The sequence below is a fragment of the Ambystoma mexicanum genome, chromosome 2q (genome assembly GCF_040938575.1).
Source record: "Ambystoma mexicanum isolate Mex_15411 chromosome 2q, UKY_AmexF1_1, whole genome shotgun sequence".
Classification (NCBI taxonomy): domain Eukaryota; kingdom Metazoa; phylum Chordata; class Amphibia; order Caudata; family Ambystomatidae; genus Ambystoma; species Ambystoma mexicanum.
The window spans coordinates 790,565,611-790,593,013 of record NC_090924.1 but is presented as its reverse complement, the minus strand read 5'-3'; the positions used below and the strand labels follow the sequence as shown (position 1 = coordinate 790,593,013).

The following is a 27,403-nucleotide window of genomic DNA, read 5'->3' as shown; positions in this document are numbered from 1 at the left end:
TACGCACTATTAAGCATGCAGACATGAACTACCCAGTTGCTGTACACTTTGCTGAACACCATAATAAAGATATTACACTCCTAGAATGGGTACGATTTGGTACAATTAAACCACATCCTCGCAGGGACAATAGAGAACTACAGCTTAGAAGGTTAGATACTAGACTGATAATACACTTTAATTGTAAGGTTCCATTTGGCCTGAACACTACAGAAGGCTATCATGTGTTTCTTTAGATATTCTTTACAATTATTTATATTGAGGTAACTCTAATTCTCGGTATCTCTCCTTACAAGCTTGCCTTGGCAACCCATTTAGAGTTACTCATTACAGCACATGTTGTATTAAGGACATTTTCAGTGCCATTTGTAATGTGAATTGAAAAGCCTTAGCATGAACAGTATTATTGTCATACTCTAGCATGGATGGTGTGTCTCTTTACATCAGCCACTGTAATGGAGTCCAGTAGTACATGCTTAATCCATGTTCTGATGAAAATCTTCTTGTTTACGTTAGCTGTGACTATTATCACGACTATAAAAGTACATAAAAAATCATTATCACTATGTATTATCATATTAGCTTGTGCAATATTGTCAGTAGTTATTAATCATAACTATACTGTGTCAGCAAGCAAAAAAACTTTTTGGGAATTTCTTGTTTTTTTCAAACTCTATTGAAGTCTATACTTTTCATAAGCACTAAGCTCTTTTTTACTTTTGTTGCACTTAAGTCACCTTTGTCACATTGTAAGGGAATAGTATGTCCTTAATGTCTATAGAAACTACTTCCCTACTCTGGAAACATGAGACATGTAGTCCTTTGTTAATATTGGCAACCATGATTAACTTTAGAAAGCAGCAAAATGTTGCTCTTTTCTTGTGCAATAAATGAGATTCTTTTACCTGCAGTAACCCATACCGTTGCTCCTTTTTTTGTCTCCCTTTGGGATCATTCATCACATTTTTAAGCTGTGCTGTGCAGTACTCGTCCATAGCGAGCTGTTGTGCTCTGTTTTTTGTGTGATTTCACATTATAGGGTGGCAATAGCTGCCCTATAGTTAATGTGAGTCGGAGACACATAGAAAGGAACACCTCAACATTCTATTCTCAATAACCTTTGATTCGAGTAATTGATTGGGCTGATATTTCGAAAGTGATTAAAAGTCTGCTGTCCTCCCCAGACTGCAAAGTTTTATAAAAATCTGTTAAAAAATGTAAAAGTTATTAAGAGTCAAGGTTTCTTTTTTTTCCAAACGTGCAGCCTTCTTCCCATTCATTTTCCCATAGACAAAAAAGGTCAATTTATGCCAAAGCACACAGCCTAAACCGCTGGATGAATTTGGACCAGGTCTGAAACAACTTGGGCACAAACTGCTGACTTGCGATCCTTTTGTGGTTTGTGGTTATTCCGTGCAGTGGTCATTTTAAAATTTGATTTGACGCAGAAGGGGGTGCCCCCTTCTCCACAAAAATGATAGTTCTATCTCCCATGGTGCATTGCAGGATCATGGTTTTCAGAAATGAAACGACCGCCATCTTCGAAGCTATAGCCGAGGTGATGGGAAAATGAAACGCAGTAAAAAGCTATTTGCAGGTCAACAAGCATACAAATGTCATCAGGGTAGAGGTGGGGGGATGGGCAGAGGGCACTGGGTGAAATTTGTGAGTTGGAGGGGGCATAGGGACCGAGTTTGCAGCACAAAGCTTTCTGTAGCCTTGGCTATAACCGCGAATAACCAACATCTCGATGCAAACTACGTCACAGAAGCAGCGTGTGTTCTCGGGTGGAAAGGGAGAGGGGAGGTGAGGAGGCCGTCTGGGGAGTGGGGGGAGCTGGCACAGATGGCACAGATGAGATGAAGGGGGCAATTGATGAGGGCCTGGGAGGGCAGGGAAGCATTTTTTTTACACCATGTTGATGAAATTTGCAGCTATACTCGAGGCTACAAAGAACTACATATAGCTGCGGCTATGTATAGTTCGGTATGCGGGGCTATATAGTTTGGGGTGTCAGTGTTTTATTTATTTTTTTAAGTACTTTCAGAGACTTGGTAGGTATTAGAAAATCTTTTTTATTTTGGATGTGTGTTTTCAGACTTTTGAGCATGTGAGACTTTGGAGAGAAATAGAAGAAAATTGTTTAACAAAGTTAATATGAAAAGGAAGAATTGTAGTGTAGTTTTAGATGTACAATAGAGTGTGTTTTAGGGTGTGTATCTTCAATTATGGTTTTATATTGTGTGGTTGTGGAAGGTTAGCCTACCTAGTTCATTGTTACATATTTTTATTCTTTTTCAGTTATTTCATATAAGTACATGAGCATTGCTGTTCTGCACTGATTATTCAAGTTGTATAGTAGTATAAAAGTTAAAGTCAGTTCCCCTCTCAACTAAATTTTTGTAACTGTGGCTTTGGTAAAAATGAACTGTGGAAGCGGGTATAATAAAAAATGTTTTTTTGTTATTCTTTTTTGTATTTGTGTATTTATATGTGATAAGTAGTCCTTAAAAGGACTGTTTGAGGAACACTGAGTGTAAAATTTAGCACATCAGGAGTACTGTTTTGATGTTATCAAGGAACACTGCATTTATTTCATCGGTTAGGTGTACTCCATCATGGCTATAGAAATTGGCCATGTAGAACTGTATGTTGTTGTTCGAAATCCATAATTGGTTGTGGTCTGTCATGAATGCTGAAAATGCTTTATTAACATTTCTCCTGGATTTCTCAATTTTGCCATTAAATCTGGTGGTCCATCTCCATGTTTGCATCTGAGTGAGATTGGAAAAGATAAAGATGGTGTGAGGAAATAGTTCCATTAGTTTTTGCATGTCTTGTTTGATCATTAAAGTAAGGGACACTCCTCTTATATTTCCCAAATCATTACCTCTACAATTAATGAGTATGATGTCTGGGTTCCATGTACTTCTCAGACTTAGCAATTTTGGAAGATTTTAAACCACCGCATTCCTCGCATTCCAAACCATTTAATTGTGAAATTTGTCAAACCAGTTCCATGTTAATATTTAGTTTCTGACAAAAAGCCAGCAACCAAAACAGCCAACTTTCTCCAATCATCCACACAGTATTCGTTACAGCCATGATATCTGCAGTCTTTCTCTAGTTCCAGGTAAATGATTCCTACTGTGAAATTCAATTAGTTTGTATGAGCAGGGTAAGTATGATGTGTGTATGTGTGTTGCAGTTTCTAATTGGTTGAAGGTGCTGTTGTTATTATTTGCTGCATTGCTATTCGCTAGTAGACATCAACAGCACCCCTATGTAGCTGCGGCTATATTAGGACAAATAACACATAGTATGTTTGTGGACGTGAAGTAGCCGCAGTTATATTTGTTGCTGCGTATATAAACATACATTTTGTGTGCAATAATCATATTTTCCTGTGGATGATACAGTACAGATTTTTCTTTATCTGGGTTATTTTATGTGCTTAGTTGTTCACTTATTTCATTGGAAGGTTTGAAGCTCAATTTATTTGGATTTTGGGTTTGCAGAAAAATGTTCATGTAGCCATGGGTACAAACCAAGATCTTTAGCCGCGTCGAATCGCTGTGGCTATGAAAGAGGGTAGGTGGGGAGAAAAAATATTTGAGTTAGTTTCATTGTTTGCTATTGGTTGTAGTTACTTTTGGATTTGTGTAGGGCTTAGTGATAGGTTGTGCTGAAAATGTATCAGCCATGTTAGTTTTATTGGTATAGAGTCCTCTTTTTTTTGGTACCCATTTTGGAAAATATAAAAGCCACCATTTTCTACAGTTTTGTCCTTTTGATTTTTGAAGTCTCACTGGGCACATGGCAGGAGTATGGCTGATGTGAACGTAATTGTTAATCACCATTTACATATTTGAAGTTTTATTTGCAGTGTTGTGTGTGTTAGTTGTAGAGTGCACTGCTATCAGATGGTGTTCTTTATTATTTTTTCATTGGCTGTGTTTGGTGGAAAGTATTTTGGAATGTGGAGAAGTAGCTTTTCTATTGGTTATTAAGGTCGAAGGTTGTTTGATTTAACTTCTTGTAATATAATGTATTTTGATGTCATCATTGTGGTCATAGTCTGCGCAACAGGGGGCGTGAAGTCAATGTAGCTTTAGCTGAATTTCCAGGGTTTTGTTACATTAAGTTCTCGCCTTACCATCCCTGCAACTAAAGTTTTTTCATTGAATATCTGCACCAGATTATGCTTATTTGCTTGTTAGGACCGTGCAGACATTACTAGCTACATGACATTTGGATATCCCACTCCTTACCCCAGATTTCAGCAAAAGTCAACATTTGTTTGTGGGTTGTGGCAGGGCGAAGCGTTGTTTCTTATACAATTCCAGATTGTTTCACCAATCTGTACCAAATTCTGCATAGTTACCTGTTGGGATCCTCTGGACATTACTGGCTATGTGACATTTGGACACTCCATCCCGTTCCCCAGATTTCTGCACAAGTAAAAATTGTTTTGTGAGTTTGTGGGTTTGTGGCTTGGCAAAGCGTTTTTCCTTATTCAATTACGCACTGTTTCACCAATCTGATCCAGATTTTGCATAGTTACCTGTTAGGAGCCTCCAGACATTACTGGCTAAATGACATTTGGGCACCCCACCCCCTGGATTTCAGCACCTTCATACATGAGACGGTTGCCTGAAATTGGCAAAACATCAAAGTGGTCATAGAAGGACCAGTCATGACACGAGGAACAAAACTCAAGGTCCAGGCTCTAGGATCTGATTCAGGATATGCTTTCGGGCACAGTTACTGAGTACAACTCAATCGCTACAGTGGTGGATGCCGACAGAGCCATAAACTATCCAAAAGAATTTTTCAATTCACTCGACCCCCCGCGAATGCCACATCAACTTCGACTGAACATTTGATCACCCATTATGCTGCTTCGCAATCTCAACCCGACTAGGTTGTGTAATGGCACAAGGCTATATAGATAACAACAAGGTCCGTTTTGGGATTGCCTACTGTGGGTTACTCAATTCAATGTTCACACTTGAGAAACGCACAGTTTCTTTGTTAAAGGAGAAATTACGAGAGAGCAATGTGTCTCTAGTTTGATTTACAAGTGTATGTGAATGCACTGTGTCGTGCTAAAAAACACATGTTGAACCACAGTGGGTCATGTGTTTGCTGCTTTCTAGATGAAAAAAACGAAATTTTTAATGGATTTTCTCTATTAAGCAGGTGCAGAAATGTTAAAACAAAAAGGGATATTCTTCAACTGATTTTTCTCTCTCAATTCTTTCATTAAAAAATGGGATCCTCAGTGTTGTTTGGATTAGGGATCCTTAGTCTAAATGCACTGACTCCGGGTAGACTTGTTGTACTCTTGGGTCAGCTCATTCCATAGCCGACCGGTTTCTGTGGTAGGGGGTAATTAAACCACATTCATCAGGGCTCAAAATGTGGGCAGGTGAGTGGATGCCCTCTTGGTTACTGTTGCAGCGATGTCTGCATTAGTAATGTTCCTCTACCTGTAGGGATGACAGGAGGGGAGGGGGAGAGGAGAAACAGGGGAAAGTCCCAATTTACAACCTGTGGTGTGGTAGATACATAACACACTGCATATAAGGTATAAGGATGGAAGGGGAATCTTACCCTATCCATGTTGCTGGTTAACGCACGGAGGGGTTGTGGCGGCCTGAGACCTAGGGGCCAAAAGACAGTATTTAATGCCTTTATCGTTTGTGCATAGTCACAATTGCTTGGGTATACACTAGTATTATGTCATTTATAACAAAACCAGAAATCGCAGATAAATCACTGCTGGAGTGGAAGCCGGTGGCGTGCCCACTCCCGTTTGCAAAATACACCTCGCGGCGGGATCCGATCTAGCGGTCCCGTCCGCGCACTCATCCAGATCAGCGAGGACTGTCTCCCGCTAATCAGGGACAGCACCTGCTCTGTCAGCGAGAGCTTACCTGCTGCTTTAGTCTGGGTCTGGTGGGCCGCGCGTGAGGGGTTCTTGACGCTGCAGCTCACCAGACCCTACTGTTTATTGTTGTCATGGGGCCAGGCATGATCACGTGTGTGTTCCCAAAATGGCCACCCCGAATGGAACAATGGTACTCCATTTTGGGGTCAGGCCAGATACGGAATGTGTTCCGCCGCCATGTGAACAATGTTTGACTGTGCCTGTCTAATTGGGTAAAGTCATTTCACATGGGGGTGCATATACACCACATAAGTATGTATGGAAAAACCATTGGTTCGAGGTTTTTGTAAATAGCATCATCTATCTACAAGTGAGTATAGAAGGAAGATGTCAAAAGTGGTAAACTGTAGCGTGTAAACATGTAAACAGCGAGAACAGTAAAAACAGTAAAAACAGCAACACAATGGCACGAAACACATCCCCTTGTTCATAGTGTGGCCAAAGTTTGCCAACTCGTTGGTTCATTCAGGCCAGTTTTGTCAGTTTTTAGGCGAAAAATCCAAAGCTGCTCTCTTCTGAAGAGGAGGCGCCTCATTAGGACCCTGGCGGAGTGGGTTTACGCCAGCGTTATTCGCGGCGGACCCGTCCGCCCTACTACGAGTTCCCGTAGCGCCATGGAGCCGTTTTCCGCCTGGTTTTTCCGGGCGGAGAAATCCATGGCGCTACGGGACCTTGTTGTTAATTACGCCACCGTATTTTACGGTGGCGTAATTAACGCCTTCCCCACTCCCATTATACCCTATGGGGCAAAAATGGGAATGGGGAAGGGTAAAATGGGGAATGGGGATTTACCGCCCCGCCAAGGTCGGCATGGGGCGGTAAATCCGCCAACCCCCATGGCGCTATCGGCAGCTTTCCGCCGTGCTCCATGGTGCATTTTGCACCGCGATTTCCGCCAGGGTTGTAATGAGGCCCGAGGTCATGTATGCTTCCTCCCCTTGTGGGTACTTCTATTTTCTCAATGATAGACCATGTGAAATCTGTTGGATTGTGCTTGAATTCAAGAAAATGTATCACCATTGGGGCAGTGGTTTTTGCAGTCCATATACATGACCTGTGTTCGGCGAGGCATGTTCTCATAGGTCTCATGGTCATGCCCACATATCGTTTGATGCAAGGACATGTGATAACATAAATGACATTACAGCTATTACAGTTTGTCAAGTTCTTTTGTGTCCATGGGAAATGCCATGCGATGTCTATGCTGGTTGATCTTGTGGTACAGGAGCATGCACTACATGACCCACATGGTTTGTGGCCGGTGGCAGGGTTTTGGCCCCACGGGTATTAAATTTCGGTTCGGTGTCCTTGCAGGAGTGCACCAGGGAGTCTCTCAGGTTGTTTCGTCTTTTTATGGCAATTCTAGGGGTATCCAGGCATGAGTCGCCAACGTTCAATATAGGCCAGAGTTTTAAACCTCCTTCTTGATTTTGTTAGTCAATGGTGAAAAATTGAGCACAGCCGTGATCTGGTTATCTGATTCTTTTTGCTTGGCATGATGTTCCAGGGTTTGTTCTCTGGGAATGTTTATAGCTCTTTTGCGGGCTTGTTTCACTAGGCTTGGATCCCTCCCGTGAGGTGTATTTTGCAAATGGGAGCGGGCACGCCATTGGCGACCACTCCAGCAGTGATTTATCTGCAATTTCTGGTTTTGTTATAAATGACATAATACTAGTGTATACCCAAGCAATTGTGACTACGCACAAACGATAAAGGCATTAAATACTGTCTTTTGGCCCCCTAGGTTTCAGGCCGTCACAACCCCTCCCCCTACCACAGAAACCAGTCGGCTATGCCAAGAGTACAACAAGACTACCGGATTCAGTGCATTTGGATTATGGATCCCTAATACAAACAACACTGAGGATCCCATTTTTTAATAAAAGAATTGAGAGAAAAATCCATTGAAGAATATCTCACCTTTCTTCTTTTTGTTTTAACATTTCTGCACCTGCTTAACCTTTTAAGTGGCAAGGACAAGTATACTCGTCCTTTTTACATAGACTTCAATAATAGCCTGGACTTAAGGGGTTAATAGAGAAAATCTATTAAAGATTTCGTTTTTTTTCATCTAGAAAGCAGCAAACACATGACCCACTGTGGTTCAACATGTGTTTTTTAGCACGACACAGTGCATTCACATACACTTGTAAACCAAACTAGAGACACATTGCTCTCTCGAAATTTCTCCTTTAACAACATGGCACAAGGCTATGCATTAAAAAAATTGCTGCCCTGTGTAATTGAAGAGACAGTGTTCACCGGGAAGTGAAACAAAACATGTTTTTTATAAACAAGCCTTACAATGAACATGTACTTTAGTAATATTGAACTTTAGGTCCATATTGTTGGCACCGTCAGCATCATGTCAACCATCATGCTGCTCAGAAATCTCCATGTTGTTCTCATGTACGGTTATACATTTCAGAATGACTTTTTATGAATAACAATACATTGAGCCTCATTACGAGGTAGGAGGTAGCCATGGTGCTACTAGCACCATGGCTACCCCCTTACCGCATTCCGGGTCCGGGTTCTCGAAATAGGGACTTACCAGGTCATTCCAACCTTGGAGGACCCGGTATATCCCCATTCCGAGAGCCATTCCCCATTCCCATTCGAGCCCCGATAGGGCTCAATGGGAATGGGAATGGGGCTAATTAGTTATTAGCTCCCTGGTCCTTTAGCGGCTCCCGCTAAGGGATCTAGGAATACGGAGGTATGGGATTACCGGCACCCTTACCGGCGCCGCTAACCCCTTACCTCCAACCTCGTAACGAGGCCCATTGGGTTGTGGAGTCATTTTAAGAAAACATTTTAAAATGAGAAATAAACTAATATTTTTAGTGAATTTTTCTTTTCACCTTTCTTACAGAGCCTTTCCAAAAAGCGAAAAGCTACCTTAAAGTATTTCTAACAAATAGTACCTATAAGAAAAGAAAATATGGGGCAACGTCGAGTATATGAGCTAGTATATATATATAGATATATATATATATATACATATATATATATATATATATATATACATATATATATATACACACACAACACCAAGAAAGTTATGATGGGTTTAAAAAGGTTTGAAAAATAAAACCTTCACCTGGAATGTGAAAGTCCATTTGAACCAAGTCACACATTCCAAAATGCCACGTAGTAGCCACCGCTGGAAGTTCAGGCCAAGGTCTGAGCCACAACAGCAAGTATGGGTATGCAAATTAACTCAAATGCAAACCTTTTTCTCCAGGAAATTGTCTTTGTCTATGAGGGCAGTGCTATTTTATACATAGCTTTATCAACCCAAGACAGATATTTTGCAAGGTGGTCAGGACAACTACATACCTGGTTTCACCCTTATTAGGGATCATCATTAAAGTCCTGACAGCCTTGTGGTTGGGGCATTTGGCCATGCTTTCACTACAATGTGTGACTTGGCTCAAAAGAACTTTCCTACTTTCACATTTCAGGTGAAAGGTTTAAACCCACCATAACGTTCTTGGTGTTATGAAAACATCGCCAAATGCGGCTATACTGCACTGATGATCCCTGATAAGTCGGAAGCTGTATCGCAAAAAGCACTGGATGGATTTGGTCCAAATAAAAAACAACTTGGGCACAAAGCGTTGACTCGATTTCTGGGAATGGTTTGGGGTAAATCCGTTCAGTAGTTTTTAATATATTCAATGGGGAAAGGAGTACCCCATGCTCCCAAAAGAAATCTATATCTCCCATGGTGCTTTGCAGCAGAGAGACTTTTCAAAAATGAAAATTCACCATTGATTTGTTTGCTCGATGCAAGCAATTACTGCTGTAATACCTGGGGATGCCAAAAATCGGAGGTAGAAAAATAGGATTTCTTCGAATTAGGCTAGAGGTGGGGAAGTGAAGAGCACACCATGTGAAGTTAGGGATGGTCTGGGGAGCCAGTTACAATTCTAACATTTTCGGCTTATCTGGGGAATACTGGGGGAATCTTGCAAGATTACCACGGCAATACCGCCAGACGCACTCAGAAAAGAAAGTGAGACACACGAACCAAAGAGTGATAGTGGGTAATGGGAGAGGGTTAGGGAATGATAAAGCAATTTAGGGAAGTGGGGGGACCAAGCAAACAGGATGGGGCTCACGGTGAGTGCCTCTGGGGATGGGAAGACATTTTGGGACTCATTATAATGTGTACGGTGCAGGAAAAGTGGTGGTAAAAGTGGTGGCCATTGCATGACAACCACTTTTCCCGCACCGCAAAACTACAGGTTTGCCTGTGGGGGTTATGTGATTTACCTCCAGCAAAAATCTGGAGGTAAATCAGGCCCCACCGGCAGAAAACAGCTGGTATTTCTGGCACCCGTGATACCAGTGCCAAAAATACCAGCACCAGGAAATCAGGAACTGGAAACGCTACATCCATTTCCCAGTAACCCGACGTAATTACCAGCGGGATACCAGGAAATTTTAAATGGAGGGCCTTCGATTTTCAAGCATGTTTTGGTTTATTGGGGGAATACAGGGAGATTACTGCAACAATTTTCACCTGTTTTGCCCATTATCAGGCGAATACCTTCTCTAGGACTTCGTCAAGCAGGCATAAACATACACACACTGGATCAACAATAATTATGCCTCCACCTCTTGAGTCAGGAAGACCTCTCTCTCCATGTGATACAGGTTATAAATCTAATACAAAACTGCACTAATGCAGCAGCCCCCTTTCAATGTGCTTGATCTAATGATGAAGGGTCTCAGGACTTCACACATAGATATACATCAAATAGGTCAAAAATGTAAATGAGACAGTATTAATTTCTACATAAAGTGGATGCTTGTATCTAATATTACTCTAATACGAGCCCTAACGCAAATGGAAAGTCAATATCAAAAAATCAAAGGAACCAATAACGCAAATAATTCATTACAATTCATAAGCAGTTTGACTCAAGTGAAAAATACGGCTATATAAGGAAAGTATAATAAAAACAAACAATCAAATGTCTACAATCCTGAACAAGTAGGCACAATCAATACAACATATTCACAATTATACTCAAAATAAATCCCGAAAACATATTGAAAATTTCATGTAAGAGAAAATGGCATAGATGGTCAAGAACAATAATGAAAAAAGTTGAAATATTCCATCAAATAGGAGACAAAAGATCAACATTTAATCTAATTAATCCATTCCTAAATATTTCATCATAAACACATCATCAATCAATATCCAAATTGTTGTTCAAATCAAAATTATGAACTCAATCAAAAATAATTACAATAAAGCCATAGCAAATCCTAATTAAGTTGGATTCATATCAAAAGGGCAAGAACTCGAGACTGCATCAACATTTTTTTTATCAAGCATTTCATTTCAATGAGATAGATATAAAATACACACAATCATCATAAGTCACATAGAATAAACTACATAAACATTAAAATGACATTAATTCGGAAACACAAATAATTCCTCATCTGAGTTATGACAGTTTGGCTTCATTGTCCCGATATTAAAGCAATAGAACCTGGTTGGCTAAGGCCCCGAGGGTGATAGTTACACGATAGCTACCCTGAGCATTAACTGACCTGCAATGCCCCCCCCCCCAAGGGCTCTATTGCTATTGTACTTATAGGATTTTTTCCTCAAGTTGTGAAACGGCTTGGAAACCATTTTGCAACTCGAGAAAAATAAACGCAAAAATGGATGCTAGGGATCGGGAAGAAGGAACTATATGTAGTCCCTTCTACCTTTCCATGGCACCCATAAGAAAAATAGGGAAAAAAGTAAACAAACAAAATGGCTGCCGTGGAACGGGGAGAAGTGACTACAGATAGTCTCTTATTCCTTTCCATGGTGACCTGCAGAAGAAATGGACGGAACTCCACGGGAGACGGAGCTCGGTCCCACAGCAGGAGAGTCTTTCCCGACCGGGTAAGGACACGGAGAGGGCCAATCAGATTGTTCGTAACAATCTGATTATCTCTCGCCGGGTATTAATATCAATTAATCTGGACTCCAGTTGACACAACTTCAACTATCTGATAGCTTTTCTCACATGTTCTGGGATATGTATGATAGAAAAAAGAACAGATGGATATTATTGAATTCTGCAAAATGTACTGGTAATGGATAGTTAGCTTCCTTATGTTTAATTGCCCAATAATGTTGCAAAACCCGTACACTCAAAGGACAGATAGTAGACCCAATGTACATTATTTCACATGGATACAAAATAAAATGTGCGAGGTGGTGAAAACTCAACTTTGCCCTTTCTTCAGAGCCTACAGTTAATTTCCTAGGCTTCAAACAAGCATCCGACCTAGCACTGGCAACAAAATAGTTATGGTGGCACCCAGGAATCATTTAAGGTAGGTGGCTGATACAATGATGTCCAAGCTCTGGTGTTATCAGGTGGATCTGCTTTCCAAACCATTGACCCCCCAAAGGCATCTTTCATTCTTAAAATGAAATTGGTGTAAGAGTCAATGGGCCTCATTACGACTCAGGCGGTAAGGGGTTTACGGCGGCGTAAACAGCGCCGACCCTTACCGCCTGATTCCGAGGTCCCTTAGCGCCATGGAGGTTTTAACACCTGCTTTTAGCAGGTGTTAAAATCCATGGCGCTAAGGGACCTTGATGTTAATTACGCCACCGTAATTTACGGTGGCGTAATTAACGCCTTCCCCACTCCCATTATGCCCTATGGGGCAAAAATGGGAATGGGGAAGGGTAAATGGGGATTGGGGACTTACCGCCAATGGGAATGGGGAAGGGTAAATGGGGATTGGGGACTTACAACCTCGGAATGGGGCGGTAAGTCCGCCAACCACCATGGCGTAAACATAGTTTACGCCATGGTGGTAAAGGTACGACCCAGGCGGTAACTTACCGCCTGGGTCGTAATGAGGCCCAATGCCTTGGACTGGATCGAACCATTTCCGTTAATAGGAAACAATCTGTGGTAAATCAGCATCTGAATGCGCCTACAAAAGGCTCAGTATGGAGATCCTCAGTGATTACTATTTACCATATTTATGACCTAACTGGCAAACTTAATTAATTAATCTGACCTTGTCTTTTATATATATGCTGATGACACCACAAGCCAGATGCATTTAGTCGGCCATCTTCTGTATGAGGACAGAAGCTAAAGCCATGCCTCTTGGCATTGGCTAATTAGAGGCTAAGTAATAACTAAGATCGAACTATTATTTCTCATCCCCTCAACAGATAACAACAGTGAAAGCTACCATTTTGTCCTTCACAGACTACTACAAAGGGGCTTATTTTTAGTGTAACACAGTTCATTAATAACTTGTTACACATTCACCAAAAATGGCATACAAGAATAGACACAAATACAATAACACAATTTCGAGATAGCACAAAATACAACATTCAGAATGGGAAATTCAAAATACAAATTGTCTAGCCAGAAACATTCAAATCTAAACGTTACCTTATATTTATAAAAGAAGATGTCCCTTTTGTACATTATCCTGTCTCATCTAAAGTGCTTCTCTATGGCATCGATCAATTCTAACAATGTTATCAATTCAGTTGTAAAAGGGACCTACATTCTTTTGTCAACAGGTTCCCAATTATGAATTTCCACAAATACTTCAATGCAATCGTTACAGGCGTATATCTGCTCAAAAGACAGTGAATCCAGAAGTCATACGTTTCCCGATGTTCAATTGTTTGGAGAAACTAGCCAAGATATAGAATTCTGATTTCAATTAGGCCCACACATTGGGCCTCATTACACGGTAGGCGGTAAGGGTTTACCGGTACCGATATTTTACCGGTAAATCCTTACCGCCTTACTACGAGGTCCCTTTGCGGGTTGGGGAATTTAACGCCTGCTTGTTGCAGGCGTTAAAAACCAACCCGCAAAGGGACCCAGGGAGCTAATTACGGTACCGCAATTTGCAGTGCCGTAATTAGCGCCTTCCCCATTCCCATTATGCCCTATGGGGCAAAAATGGGAATGAGGAAGGGCAATGGTGGAAGGATGAATTACCGCCCCGCCAACCTTGGAATGGGGCGGTAATTCCCCTTTCCACCATTTTGCCGGCATGAACCATGGCGCTAATAGCGCCATGGTTCTCCGCCTACCGTGTAATGAGGCCCATTGAGTCAGTAAGTGTTTGGAAGTTTCAGTCATGTTACTCATACCGCATATGATACATTATCGCTCCTTTACCTCCATTTTAATTCAAGGACCTTTAACCGCCCTACATGGGAGAAGATTAAAACGAAATTGTATGAACAACCTACATATCAACGTGACACGGAAACCTTTGAGGGCTATTTGTGAAATATGTATACTGAATACAATCTTGGGTTCGGTTACAATTAGATAAGTGAGTGATGTTATGGCATTTATCCCAGTCTGATGCTTTTAATAAACCACAAGCATCCCCAAACATATTTCCGCCTTGTTGGGCCTCATCAGTGAGGAGTAGCTTGGGTCTCTAAGCCCAGCAGGCACAGTATCCATGTCTGGGCATGCTTGTGGTCTCGTGCAGAAGGGATGTGACATAGCAGTTTGGGCTGGACTGCCCCTTTCGGGGTAGGACCAAGCCTGATTTGCATATGGTCTTTCCCCTTCTGTAATGGCTTGGCAGGTGAAGAACGATGGTCTGGAGGGTTGCCCAGAGCAATGCCAGAGGTTAAGAATAATTCTAAGCCTTCCAGCCATCACCTTTTTGTTTTTGTTTTGCAGAGGAGAGCCAATTTGTCAAGATGTTATTTGTGGGCCTTTCCACTTTCTCCCTTTCTTTGTTATAATTCTTCTTTTTCTTGGGCTTGGAAGGAGAATTAATTGCAGGTATGGCCACATTCGTAGTGTTTGTATCATCAGAGACAGACCCTGCACAAAAGCTTCTTTGCCGTTTTGCCTCCTTACCTGCTTCCTTTTACAAATGCTCAAGATCGCGCTTAGAGATTTTCCTATTCTATCTCTAACTTTTTTTAGCATTGAGTGAATTATGCTTTCCTTGAGGGCCTTTTTTATGAGAGATTAGCTCTAGATATGACAGTTGCATGTCTGTCACTATTACGCAACTCCTCTGCCGTATTGAAGTGGCCTTTATCAATTTCTGGCTGGAGCTATGTACATTGTCACTGAGTAGCTAATTTTCTGTCCCACCAGCAAAGGGGCCTTCTACTCCCTCCAAACCAATGGCCAATAATTCATCTTTATTGCATAGTGGTTCGCCCTGCTGTGGCCTGGTGCATTCCGTAGGTTGAGTTGGAATTTGGCGACACTAGAGGCCAGTTTGTGACATAAGTCGTGTAGAAAGCCTTCAGTACGGCCTAATACGAAGATTTGATTCGTGTTTCAAGCATTCTATGACAGATCTGATTATGGTAACCATCGCTCACTGCTAACAGGCGTTGCTTGTTATTATGAGAGCAGCATTGAGTGGGTGTAGAGGCATTGAAACTAGATGTTAACGTATCCTCCAATGCAGTCATGAAATGGTTGGCTCATATACTCAGTCTGGGACTGGGTGGCACTACGGTGGAAGGGTTCATTTCAATAAAATTAGAGTTGGGCATTACCTGCCCTGCTTCTGCTCTAGGCTTGCTGTTCTGTATAGAGTCCCTCTGCAAGCTGTAGCAGAGCTCAAATAAAGAATTGTTGTTGATGATAGGAGACAGAAGGGAAAGAGGAGGCAACACTTTGTCATGGTGTGTAGGCAAAAGTGACCTTACATCTTCTGCTGCCTCTCTGATGCCAACAGAGTCTGAGTTTCTTGTGTTGAGCGGAGTCGGAGAGGCAGGTTTGGGGGAAACAGAACTGGCACTCACAATAGGTTTACTAGTTGTATCTTGCAGTTTGGCAAGGTAGGCATTTATTTTTAGTGTTCCGGTCTCTGTTTCTTTGTTGGTATCAGCAGAGATGTTATACTGCTCAGCAGTCTTTGGGCAGCTGTCTTTCTTAACATATTTCTTTTGCAAACCATGTGCAGGCATGATTTCAAAATGTACTTAATAAGTTAAGCTCACTAGACCTCCAGTAACGGGGGCGTGGGGAATATAAGAAAGCGGAACCATGTGCAGGCATGATTTCAAAATGTACTTAATAAGTTAAGCTCACTAGACCTCCAGTAACGGGGGCGTGGGGAATATAAGAAAGCGGACGCATTGCTATTCTGCTGTGTCCCACTCCTTACTTGTGTGACTCAATGAAGAATCCAGCTAGCACTTGCCGCCAGTTCCGAGGCTGCCGAACTGCAGAACTGCACTTTCACAAGCACTTGGACTGCGCATGCACTCCGTGCATGTGGGGGATGTTTTCATAGAAGTTCTTTCCAGCAGCAGGTTAAAGTAATTAGGAATTTAGTCAGCACCGTAGTAAGAGCGGGTTGCTCCGACAGTCTCCTGCAGAACTGCACTTTCACAAGCACTTGCACCAAGAGGTTATTTTGGGCTTCTAGATCTGCAATCAATACAATTAGAATGATGCTGGAAGACGGTTTCTAGAAATGAAAACGTCAAAACACACCATTCCTGTCTCCATCAGTGCAATGGTTGCCAGTTGCACACTGCTTCTCTTTTAAGGTTTGCTCCCCTAGGTAGAGGGCACTATACTCAAAAAGCCTGCCCATCCGAGGTACAATTCCAATTTGTTATGTCTGGTCTAGGTCCCTATGCTATGTTATGTTTATGCAAAGTTGATTTATAGTGCACACTGCTGCCATTTTCAGGGTCCCTGGACGCTCATGTGGCTTCGTAAGGAAAAGTGGGTAGGGTTGGTTAGTAAGGGAGAGAGGGATAGGATAGATGTTATGCCCATCTGATGATGCGTGCAGACCAGGAGCAACTGGCGTCTGTGCATGTGAGCTTTCTGGGTGTGATTTGTTTTGTGCACTGGGCTTGTTGTGTCCGGACGGGCGGCATCCAGTGTTTGAGTTGTTTGTTGTCTGAAGTGATTGGGTTTGTAGATTGGTTAAAGTGATGTGCCGTTTGCATACTTTGGTGGGTTCATTCACTAGCCCTCTGGGTGTGTGTTGTAGGTGAGGAGTGTGGATTGTGTGGGAGAGAAGAAGTGGTTAGTGGGTTTTGGGTCATCTGTGGGTATTTGTAGTTATGTTGTTATTTTCCCTTCTCAATGTGTACCTTGTTTTCCTTGTTTCTGGTTCACAGTTTGTAGAAGCAGGGTTTGTGTGGATTGAGTAGTTCATGGGGTGGTTGTTAAATGGTTGGTCAGTGTTTATCTGAGTGGGTTGAATTGCCACATTTTTAAACATTTCCTGAAAGTTAGGTGGTCTTCCACCATTCTTATTTCCTTAGGGATTGAGTTCCATACTATGGCTATGCCCATCATCAGATTGAAAATACCCCAGGTCAACTACTCATGGGTCAGTAGAAGCTCCTTGTACGGCCCCTCTTTTGTGGAACAGTTTAACACACCACATCAGAAGTATTAGCAAACTAGCACACTTCTTCGAAGAAATCAAAACGTGTCTCTTCCCTCATTACACTGCAGCTTCTGTCTGCAACTTCTATATCATTCTACACATATATTGGGTTGGCGTCTTTACTTGATGGCTGAGCTAATATGTTGATAATGGTTTTTTTTGGTGTGGGGTTATTATATTTCTTGTAGTAACGCTGTTTTGTGACTCTCAGTATTACCCATGTGTGAGGTTCCTAACCTCGTGAAAAGTAAATTGTTCAGTATTTTTCTGTTTTCTGATGAGAAGCCACTGGTTCTGAGAAATTATTTCCAGAGCCTGGGAGACTTAAGAAATGTTTCCCTTTCGTGGTGTATTTGAATTACAAAGAGAAACATAGCAGCCATGACATTCAGCATGCAGGTGTTTCTTGTACTTTTGTATGTCTCTTCTGTGCTGTGGTGCGAAAACAAGAAAATAAACATATATAATACATGATTACATTATTTCTAGAAAGAAAGCAAATTAGATAAACAGTAGCATACTTTAGTTTATGTTCATTGTTAATTTATGTGGGACTTCAAAAAAAGTAAAAAGATACCTTTTACTGATCTAAATATTAAACTCAAACTTAAATCCAGAAGTCGTGGATATGAAGTGAGCATGTAGAGCTTGTGTGTAAGCCCATTTCCTGCCTGGCGCTCCTCCCTGCCAGTGAAAAAAAAACGAATACAACAATTCTTGTCCGTATTTAGAAAAGGAAGACGCTGCAGTCTGCAGCCACGGGAAGAGGCCTTCGCGGGAACTGCTTCGCCCTGGATTCCAGGCCTGCAACCCCCACTTAAAGACACAATACAACGTAAGAGTTGCAGCCTGGATAAAAGCAAGTTTGTCCGGCTGTTTCCAGTCAGAGCCGAATTCTGTTTTATTGGCGCTGTTAATATTGCCCAAGAACCCAGAGACGTTTTTATGGGAGGGCAAATGGGGCACTTGGAGGGGGGCCCACAAGGCTGCCAGATCTAAAAAGTAAGATTCCATTGTTCACCAGGTCAGGTCATGATATTTGATGGCATGCTGATGATGCTCTAAAACGATTGCCTTTTTGATTTGACAAGTACATACTGTCTTGATCAATTAATTATGTAATGCTTCCTGTGTTCACTGTGGTATATATCGTATGTGTGTTCCTTATGCACAACTCGTGTAGCATTCTTTCCTTCCTGAGGGAAATATGCTGATCATGTACAATAGCCAAAGTTGAAATGCATATTGATATATTGAGTGCCAAAATGGCTCAGAAGTTAGCTCAGTGTGGTGAGCACTCATTGCAGACATATGTGTATGATGACGGTCTAGAAATTGGTTTGTTCAGATGAGGTGTTGTCAAACCTAGGCAATCGCCTCCAGTGATGAGCATAAGTATTTAGACCAAGTGGTGAATAAGTATCCAAATTCAAGACTGTGGAACCAAAGCGTTCATGCTTGTATCCTGGCTTTGCCCGTAGACGATACAGTGATCCTAGTCAAATCATGTAATATCTTTTACATTACTGTGCTGCCTTCTGTGATGTTTGCCTTCTCACATGCTGGTGGCATCGTTTAGCCCATTACCAGTGGTCGAAGTGTATGAAAAGAAATAGTGGAACTATGTTCCATGCTTGCGTGCCCACACACCCCACAAATCCCATCGCAAAGCTCCATCCAACGCCAATATAACCCCCCAAACAAATGCACCTGCTGTTTAAGGGAACGTTCAGTGCACTGCAGTGCAAGCTTAATCTTCTTCCTACACTTCCATTGCAGAATGGTTTCTTTTTAAAATAAAAGTATAGGAACAGTAAATCTTAATTTTAAAAAAAAGTAGAGGAACAGCGAACACTGACCATTAGTTGATGTTTTTTCTTATGCAGGCCATTTGAGTGGAAGGAGTGGTAAACAGGCGAGAGCGACCAGATGTTGCAGGCCTCGGGCAAGCATATTTTAAGGTCTGCTCATTTGACACAAAAAAACGGTTTGCTTTATTACAAAAGTCAAAGATTTTTCTGCAGATTTATAAATTACAATTTCACAAATCAATTTTTGGGAAGTATTTAATGCTTTAAAATAAAAAAGACAACCCCAGATGAAATCTGTTAAATCATATCAATTGGTTTGCTGGTGCTTATAAACTTCCCTTGATGATGGAGTGAATGAAGCTAGAATCATTCCCATTTTGAGTAACACACTTCTATAATATTTTTTTTTACAAATTGTCATGTTTGGTAATGTGACTTGTTTACTTTCCAAGTCACTTTTATAAAATTAGATTATTTGTGTTCATGGTGAGAACTGGAAAAAAAAGCGTTCTAATGCAGGAATTGCAGGATTGGTGCACATCACAGCTTTCTCCTTTCTTCCAATTTGACTCCTCTATCAATGGTTGAGCACTTTGCATTCTGTAAGGCAGATAATGTGAGTTCTCTATTCTGGGTTACATGTACCTTTTCCATACGGTGCTGCATTAATACTACATACCTTCCTGGATGTTATTGATAAAAAGTCTCCTGTATCTATACTAGAACAGAAGTAGCTTCTTTGTAGACTGCTAATGTTGGCCTTCAAATACTACTTGTTTATCATTCTGATTAGAGCAAGAATGAAGAGGGTAATAGGACTTAAAGGGAGTAAACATGCTTATTTTGAATCACTTCATTTTTTTGGTTTGGAGGGGGGCCCAAAAGACGTCTGTGCCCAGGGCTGCAAAAGTGCTTAAGATGGCCCTGCAAGAACCTGCAGGTTATACCGTGTGGGTTTCCCTGAACTGAGGGTGCGAGTATCGAGAAAGGTGCAGGCCATGGCATGCCTTACCAGGCATGTAGCTCAGGTGGTTTTGCACTGGATGACCATGTGCTTGGGTGATTGCAGGCTCGGGCTGGCCTATAGGGCAATATGCCCATGGCCGAACCAAAAACACAACATGTTGTCGTGAGCCAGTTTTCTGGGTCAAAGTGTGCCACCTTTTTTGGCCAATGTGGGCCAGTTTGAGGAGTTACTTCACTATGCGGCTAGTAGTTTTGACCAGTATTGCTGAATAAATATTCTCTAAAATTCACAATTTACATCACACTTCATCAAAATACTCCCCCTTGGGTGCTATTCAAACAGTATCACAAAAGAAACGAATAGCCATTTGCAACTTCTGAGTCACTTTTTCATTGGTGCCCGAGACAATTTTATGGCCAAGTCCGACCTTGGGCGATTGGATACCAATACGATTATCACAATTTACTGTCATGTACTTGCAGTGTTTCAACATGTATGATCACAAGCATTGTGAATGCGTTCAGCGCAAGTATTTTAATCCCAAGAACTGGCAGGCTGTTCTAATTTTCATGGGAGAAAAATAGCTGCAGTAGAGGTATCCGTCCACGGGGCCATCTATCTCTGCTATCCAGGGAGGAGTTCGTTTGTTTGTTTTTTGTATGGCACACCCGACCCAAGGGTATCTGGGCGCGTATAGCACACATCCGAATGGCATGGTAGCCAACACGTACTATTGCACAGGGTTTGCGGAAAGTGGCCCTGATATGGCCACACAGGGAGCAGACCGTCCTTTTGGGTGATTTCGCGTGGATGGAATTTGATTTCGAAATCGTACAGTGGCACATTATTTGATGTGTTTAACAATATGTCACTTGCACAACCCTATGCTCCTTGAAGAAGCGCTTACAGGCCACAGACTACATGAGGTGTTCCCGCGTATGTAGCGCGAAGATAGCGACAGGCAAGCGGGTATTGCTGAGTTTTAACCTGGGAGGCAGTGAGGTGCTAGCTGGCTCTTTTACAGGATGATTTAACACGGGTGGGGCTGAATAGCGCACCGTTTAGGGAAAGTTCTATAGTCAGAAAATAATGTGAATAGCGACAGAGCGGTATGTACCACCAAGACACAAACGAAGTTTCACAGACTGGAACTACGTCAATCAATGATAACGTTGCGTACATCCCTGGACTTGGCAATCGATGACTACTATATATACAGCACAGCGATTATATGGCGATTAGGGGCCGGTAGATTCTGTCCTCATTAGAATCCTTGCTCACAAATAGATGTCTGTGTGCGCTGCCGTGTCTTCTCAGCCCCGCTCAGTGTACAATCTATTTTCTATAAAAAGCCACCAGTTACTGCAGCAGCAAAGTTGACCTTGGGAGGTCAAACGGTCTGCGCTGGCTCTGAGGCAAGCTTCCATCCATCGCTGGGCTGCGTCACTCGCCACTTATGGTCTGGACTGGATAGACAGGATCCCGGAGTGGCTTGTGGTGTTCTTGACAGGCCGGTGGGTTACGGTAAGGCCCTGGCTCCCATTTGGCTGCGCATTTCGTACCCCTAAGGCCTTTCAGAGGTTAGGGTCGGTAAGGAAGTCCCCTGTTCACCATACATCAGCCGGCTAGTGTCAGTCCATCCGAAATACTGCACTCAGCGGTCCTGTCACCCTTTGATGCATGTCTGACCTGCCCTTCGCCAGAGCCCACGCTGGCCTTTCGACCCAGAACATGACTTACATCTCTGGCCCGAGAGATTAGGGGGATTTCCCCGGCTTCTCCTCTTGTGCATGACCCACTGTCTCTCTAACTGTAAACTGTTGACTGGCCTCTTAATAAAGGCTGCGTGGAACCTGACAGACCCGCTCCTGTGCAGACTTAGCTCTGCTTCAGATCTCTGCAAGGTCACGGTACACATCAGAGACCTGACTAAATCGATGAGTATATATAACTGCATCACCTGGTGCATGACGGGCTACCATCCGTCCTGGGTGGTGACGGCTTAAATGTAGGGATGTTGCTATTTCTCCAATTTTGTGTTCTTACATTGAAGGCCTCACCTTCAAATCCCTTCAAGGTCACCCCCTTCACTGGTGGATGAATGAGAGAATTATGATTGAGGCTGGAAGAAACTTGAACAAGTCGCTGGAAAGTGCTGCTTTGGGAACATCAGGTGAATTGGGGAGGGGCAAAGGGAGCGAATTGAAGGGATAGGGTATGCAGTGCTGCGCTCGGCCGCCTGGGCTCTCTGATGTCTTCTTGCAGGCCATCTCTGTGTGTATTCTGGTGGCTCTGCGTGGTTTCTGCCCCGATCAGTGCACGGCATCGCCCACAGATGACGAGCAACACTGAAGGCAGGGGCTCCTCTGCCAGGAGGCTCGCGCTCTGCTGCCTCTGCCCTTGGAGGAGATGCTGCTGCCGCCTCCTCCCTGCGCCGTGACGTAGGGCAGAGGGAGCTGCAGAGACTTGCAGCGGATCACGTACACACGGGGAGGCAGAGGGGAGAGGGAGCCGTGTCTGTGCCCACTGGGCGGAGGGGGCAGTATGTGCCACCATGTCCAAAAGAAGACGGGGGAACTGCTGGGCAGGGTGTGCCAACCTCCGTGTAAAAGAGGAGATAATGGAGGCCACTATACCCGCTGAGAAGAGTGTGAGGGACTCTTTTCTCTCTGCCAGAGCGGGGAGGCGCGGATAGGAGACCGCCCTGTATTGGCCTTGGGGTGTAGCCGGCTATCACAGGAATGCTGCAGTACAGGAGGGGGTGGCTTATCAGAACGATCGAGCGAATGCCCCCGAGCATGAAGAATGGGCACAAGACACACCTGGTATAGAGGAAAAGAGGTTCCCTAGTACCTCCCACCCTCCCTCATCATAAGTGAGACAAAAAAAGACTGACGTGTTCTAACGGGAGGGGTATCCCCAACCACAACCTGGGCCGATGAAACATGCGCCGATTTATTGACACCTGACCTGAGACGGACACAAGCTCGCATTGTTCAACTAGGTTGGGAAAGAGGCATATATAAAGCTATAATCTTTAAACAAACCTTGTGAAAAGGGGATGACTCATGGTTAATAGGGCGATCGATACACCACAAGTAAGATGATCGAGGTAGAGGTGTTATGAAGTGGGGACACCAGATTTAAGAGTTTGAGCGGTTTGTGAGAGGCATATTCCGCACCCACTGGATGAGCGGGAGACAAACATATTTCACATATTTAAACAAATGCATGCTATGCCAGGGGTTCAGCTGTAACTGGCATAGGCTGGGAAGCACACACACACACACACAGCGACGAATGGCCATCGTACAATCTGCCCATTAAAGGATGTCCCTAGGCATAAGTGGGACATGCACATATCTAGCATCTCTGATGGCAAGAGAATGGCCCATATCTAGCAGAGTTGTGCACAAAGACAGACATTATGCGGCTTGAGTGAGGGACCCATCATTGGTTTATGTGGGACAGTGAAAGTTTAAAACACTTACCACCACTTGTGTATAGGCGCGTTACAAATGCCATATCATATCATATCATATCATGGTGGAGTAACTAGAGAATGGATAGCTCCTTAGCAGAAAAGGCTACTTTAGGCCCCTTGTTTACCATTAGCAAAGTGCTAGGAGGTATGCTGCTCTTAGTGTATATACTACCAGCAGTATCCTCTGTCTTCTTCAGCCAAAACCTCAAAACATTTGTCTGTTAGATGATTTGCAGTGGACGTGCTGAAAAACAACGCGCAATATGTGACTGTGATGACCAACCCAGTGCACCGTAGGTGCTGGAGGTTGATCTTGAGCACTCGGTGCCCGAAGAATAGATTTCTACCGAATCCGGGCTCTTCTAAATAGCGCCACACTAACGATGTCATTACTGAGAGGGGGCAGGTGGGTGTGTGGGCAGTTTGGGAGCGGCTGGCTACGAGGCGACTCGCTATTTTATGAGTGTGACTGCAGAATTACTGGGGAGTGGAGCCACTCCTCGCATCTCTACTGTTAAAGAAAGACAGCACTGCCACAATTTAAGATGCAGGTTCAAATCCACTTTACTCAACTGCACACCACCTCACGCTCGACCACCCATGCCCATTCACCCACGCCAAATCGTGTAGGTGCCGACCCCAACCCATCAAAACGCTTGTCTATCCCAAATCACTCTAAGGGTGTACCCCTCACAAGCGCCTCTCAAAGATTTTCGGTGAGTTCTGAATTCATGCATACTATCCGTCCGTCATAGATATCTTGATCAGCGACACACTTGTCCACACGTAAAGACCTATCTGTCCTCAAAGATTACAGGAATACATCAAATCATGCATATACGGTGGGCACCAGAACGCCGTGACTTTCTTGTGGTCACAGAGTATCCTTGCAAGTTACAGTAACACACACTCCACGTACAGCACGTACACGAAGGCACTCATCTGCGGGAGCTGGTGGGTATTAAATACTCATATCTCATACATGTTAGGCTGCAGGCTGTGGTGGCAATGGCGGAGGCAGCTTTTGGTGCCGAGGGCGGGTAATAGAGCACCCACGGGAGGCTGGGGGCGCACTATGTGCTCTGGTGGTCTCCATTTTACTTTGCCCACCCCGTCTCTCCGCCGGCCGGCTCCATTTAAGGTCTGACTAACCCCTCAGTGATTCAAACTAAAGGCGGATGTGGTAGTCTGCGACTCAGCCGCACGCTGTAACTGTACGTGCAAGAAAAGAAACCCGCATTGCAGCTGCGAGCATCGCCGCTCTGCATGTCCAGCCCCTTTACTGGCCGAGCCTGTTCCCTCTTCCCCCTCGACACCAGGGGAGCGGATTGCCAGAAAGAGGTGCGTAAAATGGAATGGCCCATCTCTAGAACACGTAGGTGAGCACTGAGCAGGGCTCGTTCCTGGAATCCGGAAGTGCCGTAATCCGCCCGTGCAATCCCAGGCTCAGGCAACGTCGAGGAAGCAGTGACACATATACTCGATGTATGTCATTCCACCCACAGGTGCCCAACGTATGAGGGCTTCAGACATTGCCAAGCAAAAAATAGCCCGTCATCTCCATAGCAACAGCAGTGGAGGTCGTGGGCCCTCGGCGCCCCCGCGCACACCAATACCCTTCACGTATCAATAACTGAAGCGCAGCTACGTATTTCTAATCGCAGGCTGAATCTGGATATGCACCCCGCGCTCGGGCAAACTCAGCGTATATCCAAATCCATGACCGCTCGGTAAATCTGCGAGAGGGAAGTCTATAAGTGTGCACCCTAAACCCGGCGGAGACTCGCCCCTGAAGTGGGGTGAGTATCCTGAAGGCTAAAATCATCCCATGCACCGGTGACATGTGGTTTGCTAAGGGTAAACTCAGGGTAAGTATGCCTAACCACAAACTACGACTGGTTATATAAATCCACAGCCGCTCATAAAGCTGGTATCACTACCCACACATGGTATACACCTGGCTTTGCACCCTGAAAAGCATGTGGGGTCAGGGTGTACACTGCTGCTAACCAGATGTTACATATGGGTATGGTATCTTTCGAAATAAATGTGACACATCCCTCAGAACATACCGACGCCGGGCATGTGTAACCAGTGGCTACATCTCGCCATACATCCCACTAGCAAGCCACTTTGTGTATTTATGCCTAACAACAGACTTAAGGGCCTGATTCATGGACGTGTTTTATAATGGTGCAATCCCATAGGAAAACTTTCCATGGGTCAGGCCCAATCGGGGAATCTATGGGAAAGTAACCAAAGATAATTCTCCTAAGGGCTACAAATCTCTACGCTCACGGACACATTAGAGTTCCTTTTCTCCTGGCTTAGGTCTGTGCGTGACTAAAGCCCATTCGCCTATATCTTAAGCATATATAGCGATATCTCCACCACAGCTGTTAGTGTGGGGCGAGTCACCCCACCCACCCAAGGGATGCGGACAGACTGCATTCCCTCATCCATTAGGATGGCCATACCTTACATTTCCCCCATTGCATGTGCACATTCGCCGACAGCTTTTCCTCTCGACCTTGGGTTGTAATAAGCCTGCAGTTTCTCACAGGCACCGGTTATGTATTTTCTGTAAACAACTGTTTGCTCGATGGGTGTATTCCTAAACGACCTCGCGCTAATAATAAAACATAATTGCATACATTTGTTTGGTGGTTGCCCAAGTGGCGGCTGCTCCCAGCCCTAAACGGACCGGGGCAGACTCAGGTGTGAAGACAAGGCCCACCCCACCTCCGCCGTGGGCACAGCATTAATCAGAAGAGAAAACTAGGGGAGCCTCCATCCCCAGACCTCTTGCACCCTATTACCTTGTGCATCCCCTCCGCTGGTCAGCACTCCGATGGCTTTACCGGAGCCCGAGAGATTCTCGAAAAACTTCTTGTCAGGCTGCGCCATTTCTGCTGCGGGTCTGCCCTTCCCCGGGGGTGACTAAATAGAAAATTACAGTATCAAATATAAACTGGAATTTGTGAACCCCTCTAAGTAATGCACATCCACCGGGGATGACGCCTGCAGCGCCGCTCGGACTTGGGGAGAGGAAAGAACCCTGGGCTCAGGGAGCAGCGCAGCTAGGAGTGGGGACGAGGATGCGCTGCCTTCCTTTCCCTCCCCTCAGCAACGTCCGACCCCGCGCCCCCTCCGCCTCCCCTGCATTTCAGTGACAGCTCCCGGCCAGCCAACCAACCCGGACCAGAGCCCCGCCCCCTCACATCCAGAGACCCCTCTCTGTGTGACGACAGGACACAGGTCGAATCTCAACTGTGCAGACGTGGTACAGTAACCAATCGCCGAGCGGGAGGCGGGGTCAGGTACGAGGTAGGCTGTGAGGCTAGGCTGTAGCAGTTAGAATGTTGGTGCGCTTCTTGGTAACTAGACTACAGGTTATACAGATTGTTACGGGGAAGGAGGAGGAAGGAGTGTTACGGGAAGGAGGAGGAGAGAGAAAGCTGGGAGTGTAAACTATTCCAGTCATCAGACAGTCTCAGTCCGGACATGAAGGACAATATGTATACTAGATAAGTTATATTTTAATTATCTAGGCACCTCAAACCCTTATTTCCTTTTGATATTATAACTCGCCCACCAAAATAGTATTGTATCAAGGCGTCCATAAACTTTAACCCCCGCATTTCAAATTATATACTTTTTTTTCATTACAAATTACACAATTCAATCCCAAAATATGAGAACGAAAAACAGATACATAATCACATATTCAGAATTGACCTAGTTTATCATTTACCCATCATAGT

At 43.8% G+C, this 27,403-nt stretch overlaps 1 protein-coding gene across 3 annotated transcripts in view; it reads right to left on the bottom strand.

Moving 5' to 3' along the window:
* PFKP (phosphofructokinase, platelet) overlaps nucleotides 1-26,882 on the bottom strand; it is an 882,344-nt gene extending 855,462 nt beyond the window's left edge. The window contains exon 1 of one of the 3 annotated variants that reach the window (XM_069648018.1): nucleotides 26,459-26,882. In XM_069648018.1, coding sequence (XP_069504119.1) covers nucleotides 26,459-26,546 — 88 coding nt within the window. In that variant the 5' untranslated portion in view covers nucleotides 26,547-26,882. The remainder of the gene's footprint in view (nucleotides 1-26,458) is intronic. The other 2 variants (XM_069648019.1, XM_069648020.1) reach the window with 2 other exon arrangements.
* Between the last annotated feature and the right edge of the window lie 521 nt (nucleotides 26,883-27,403).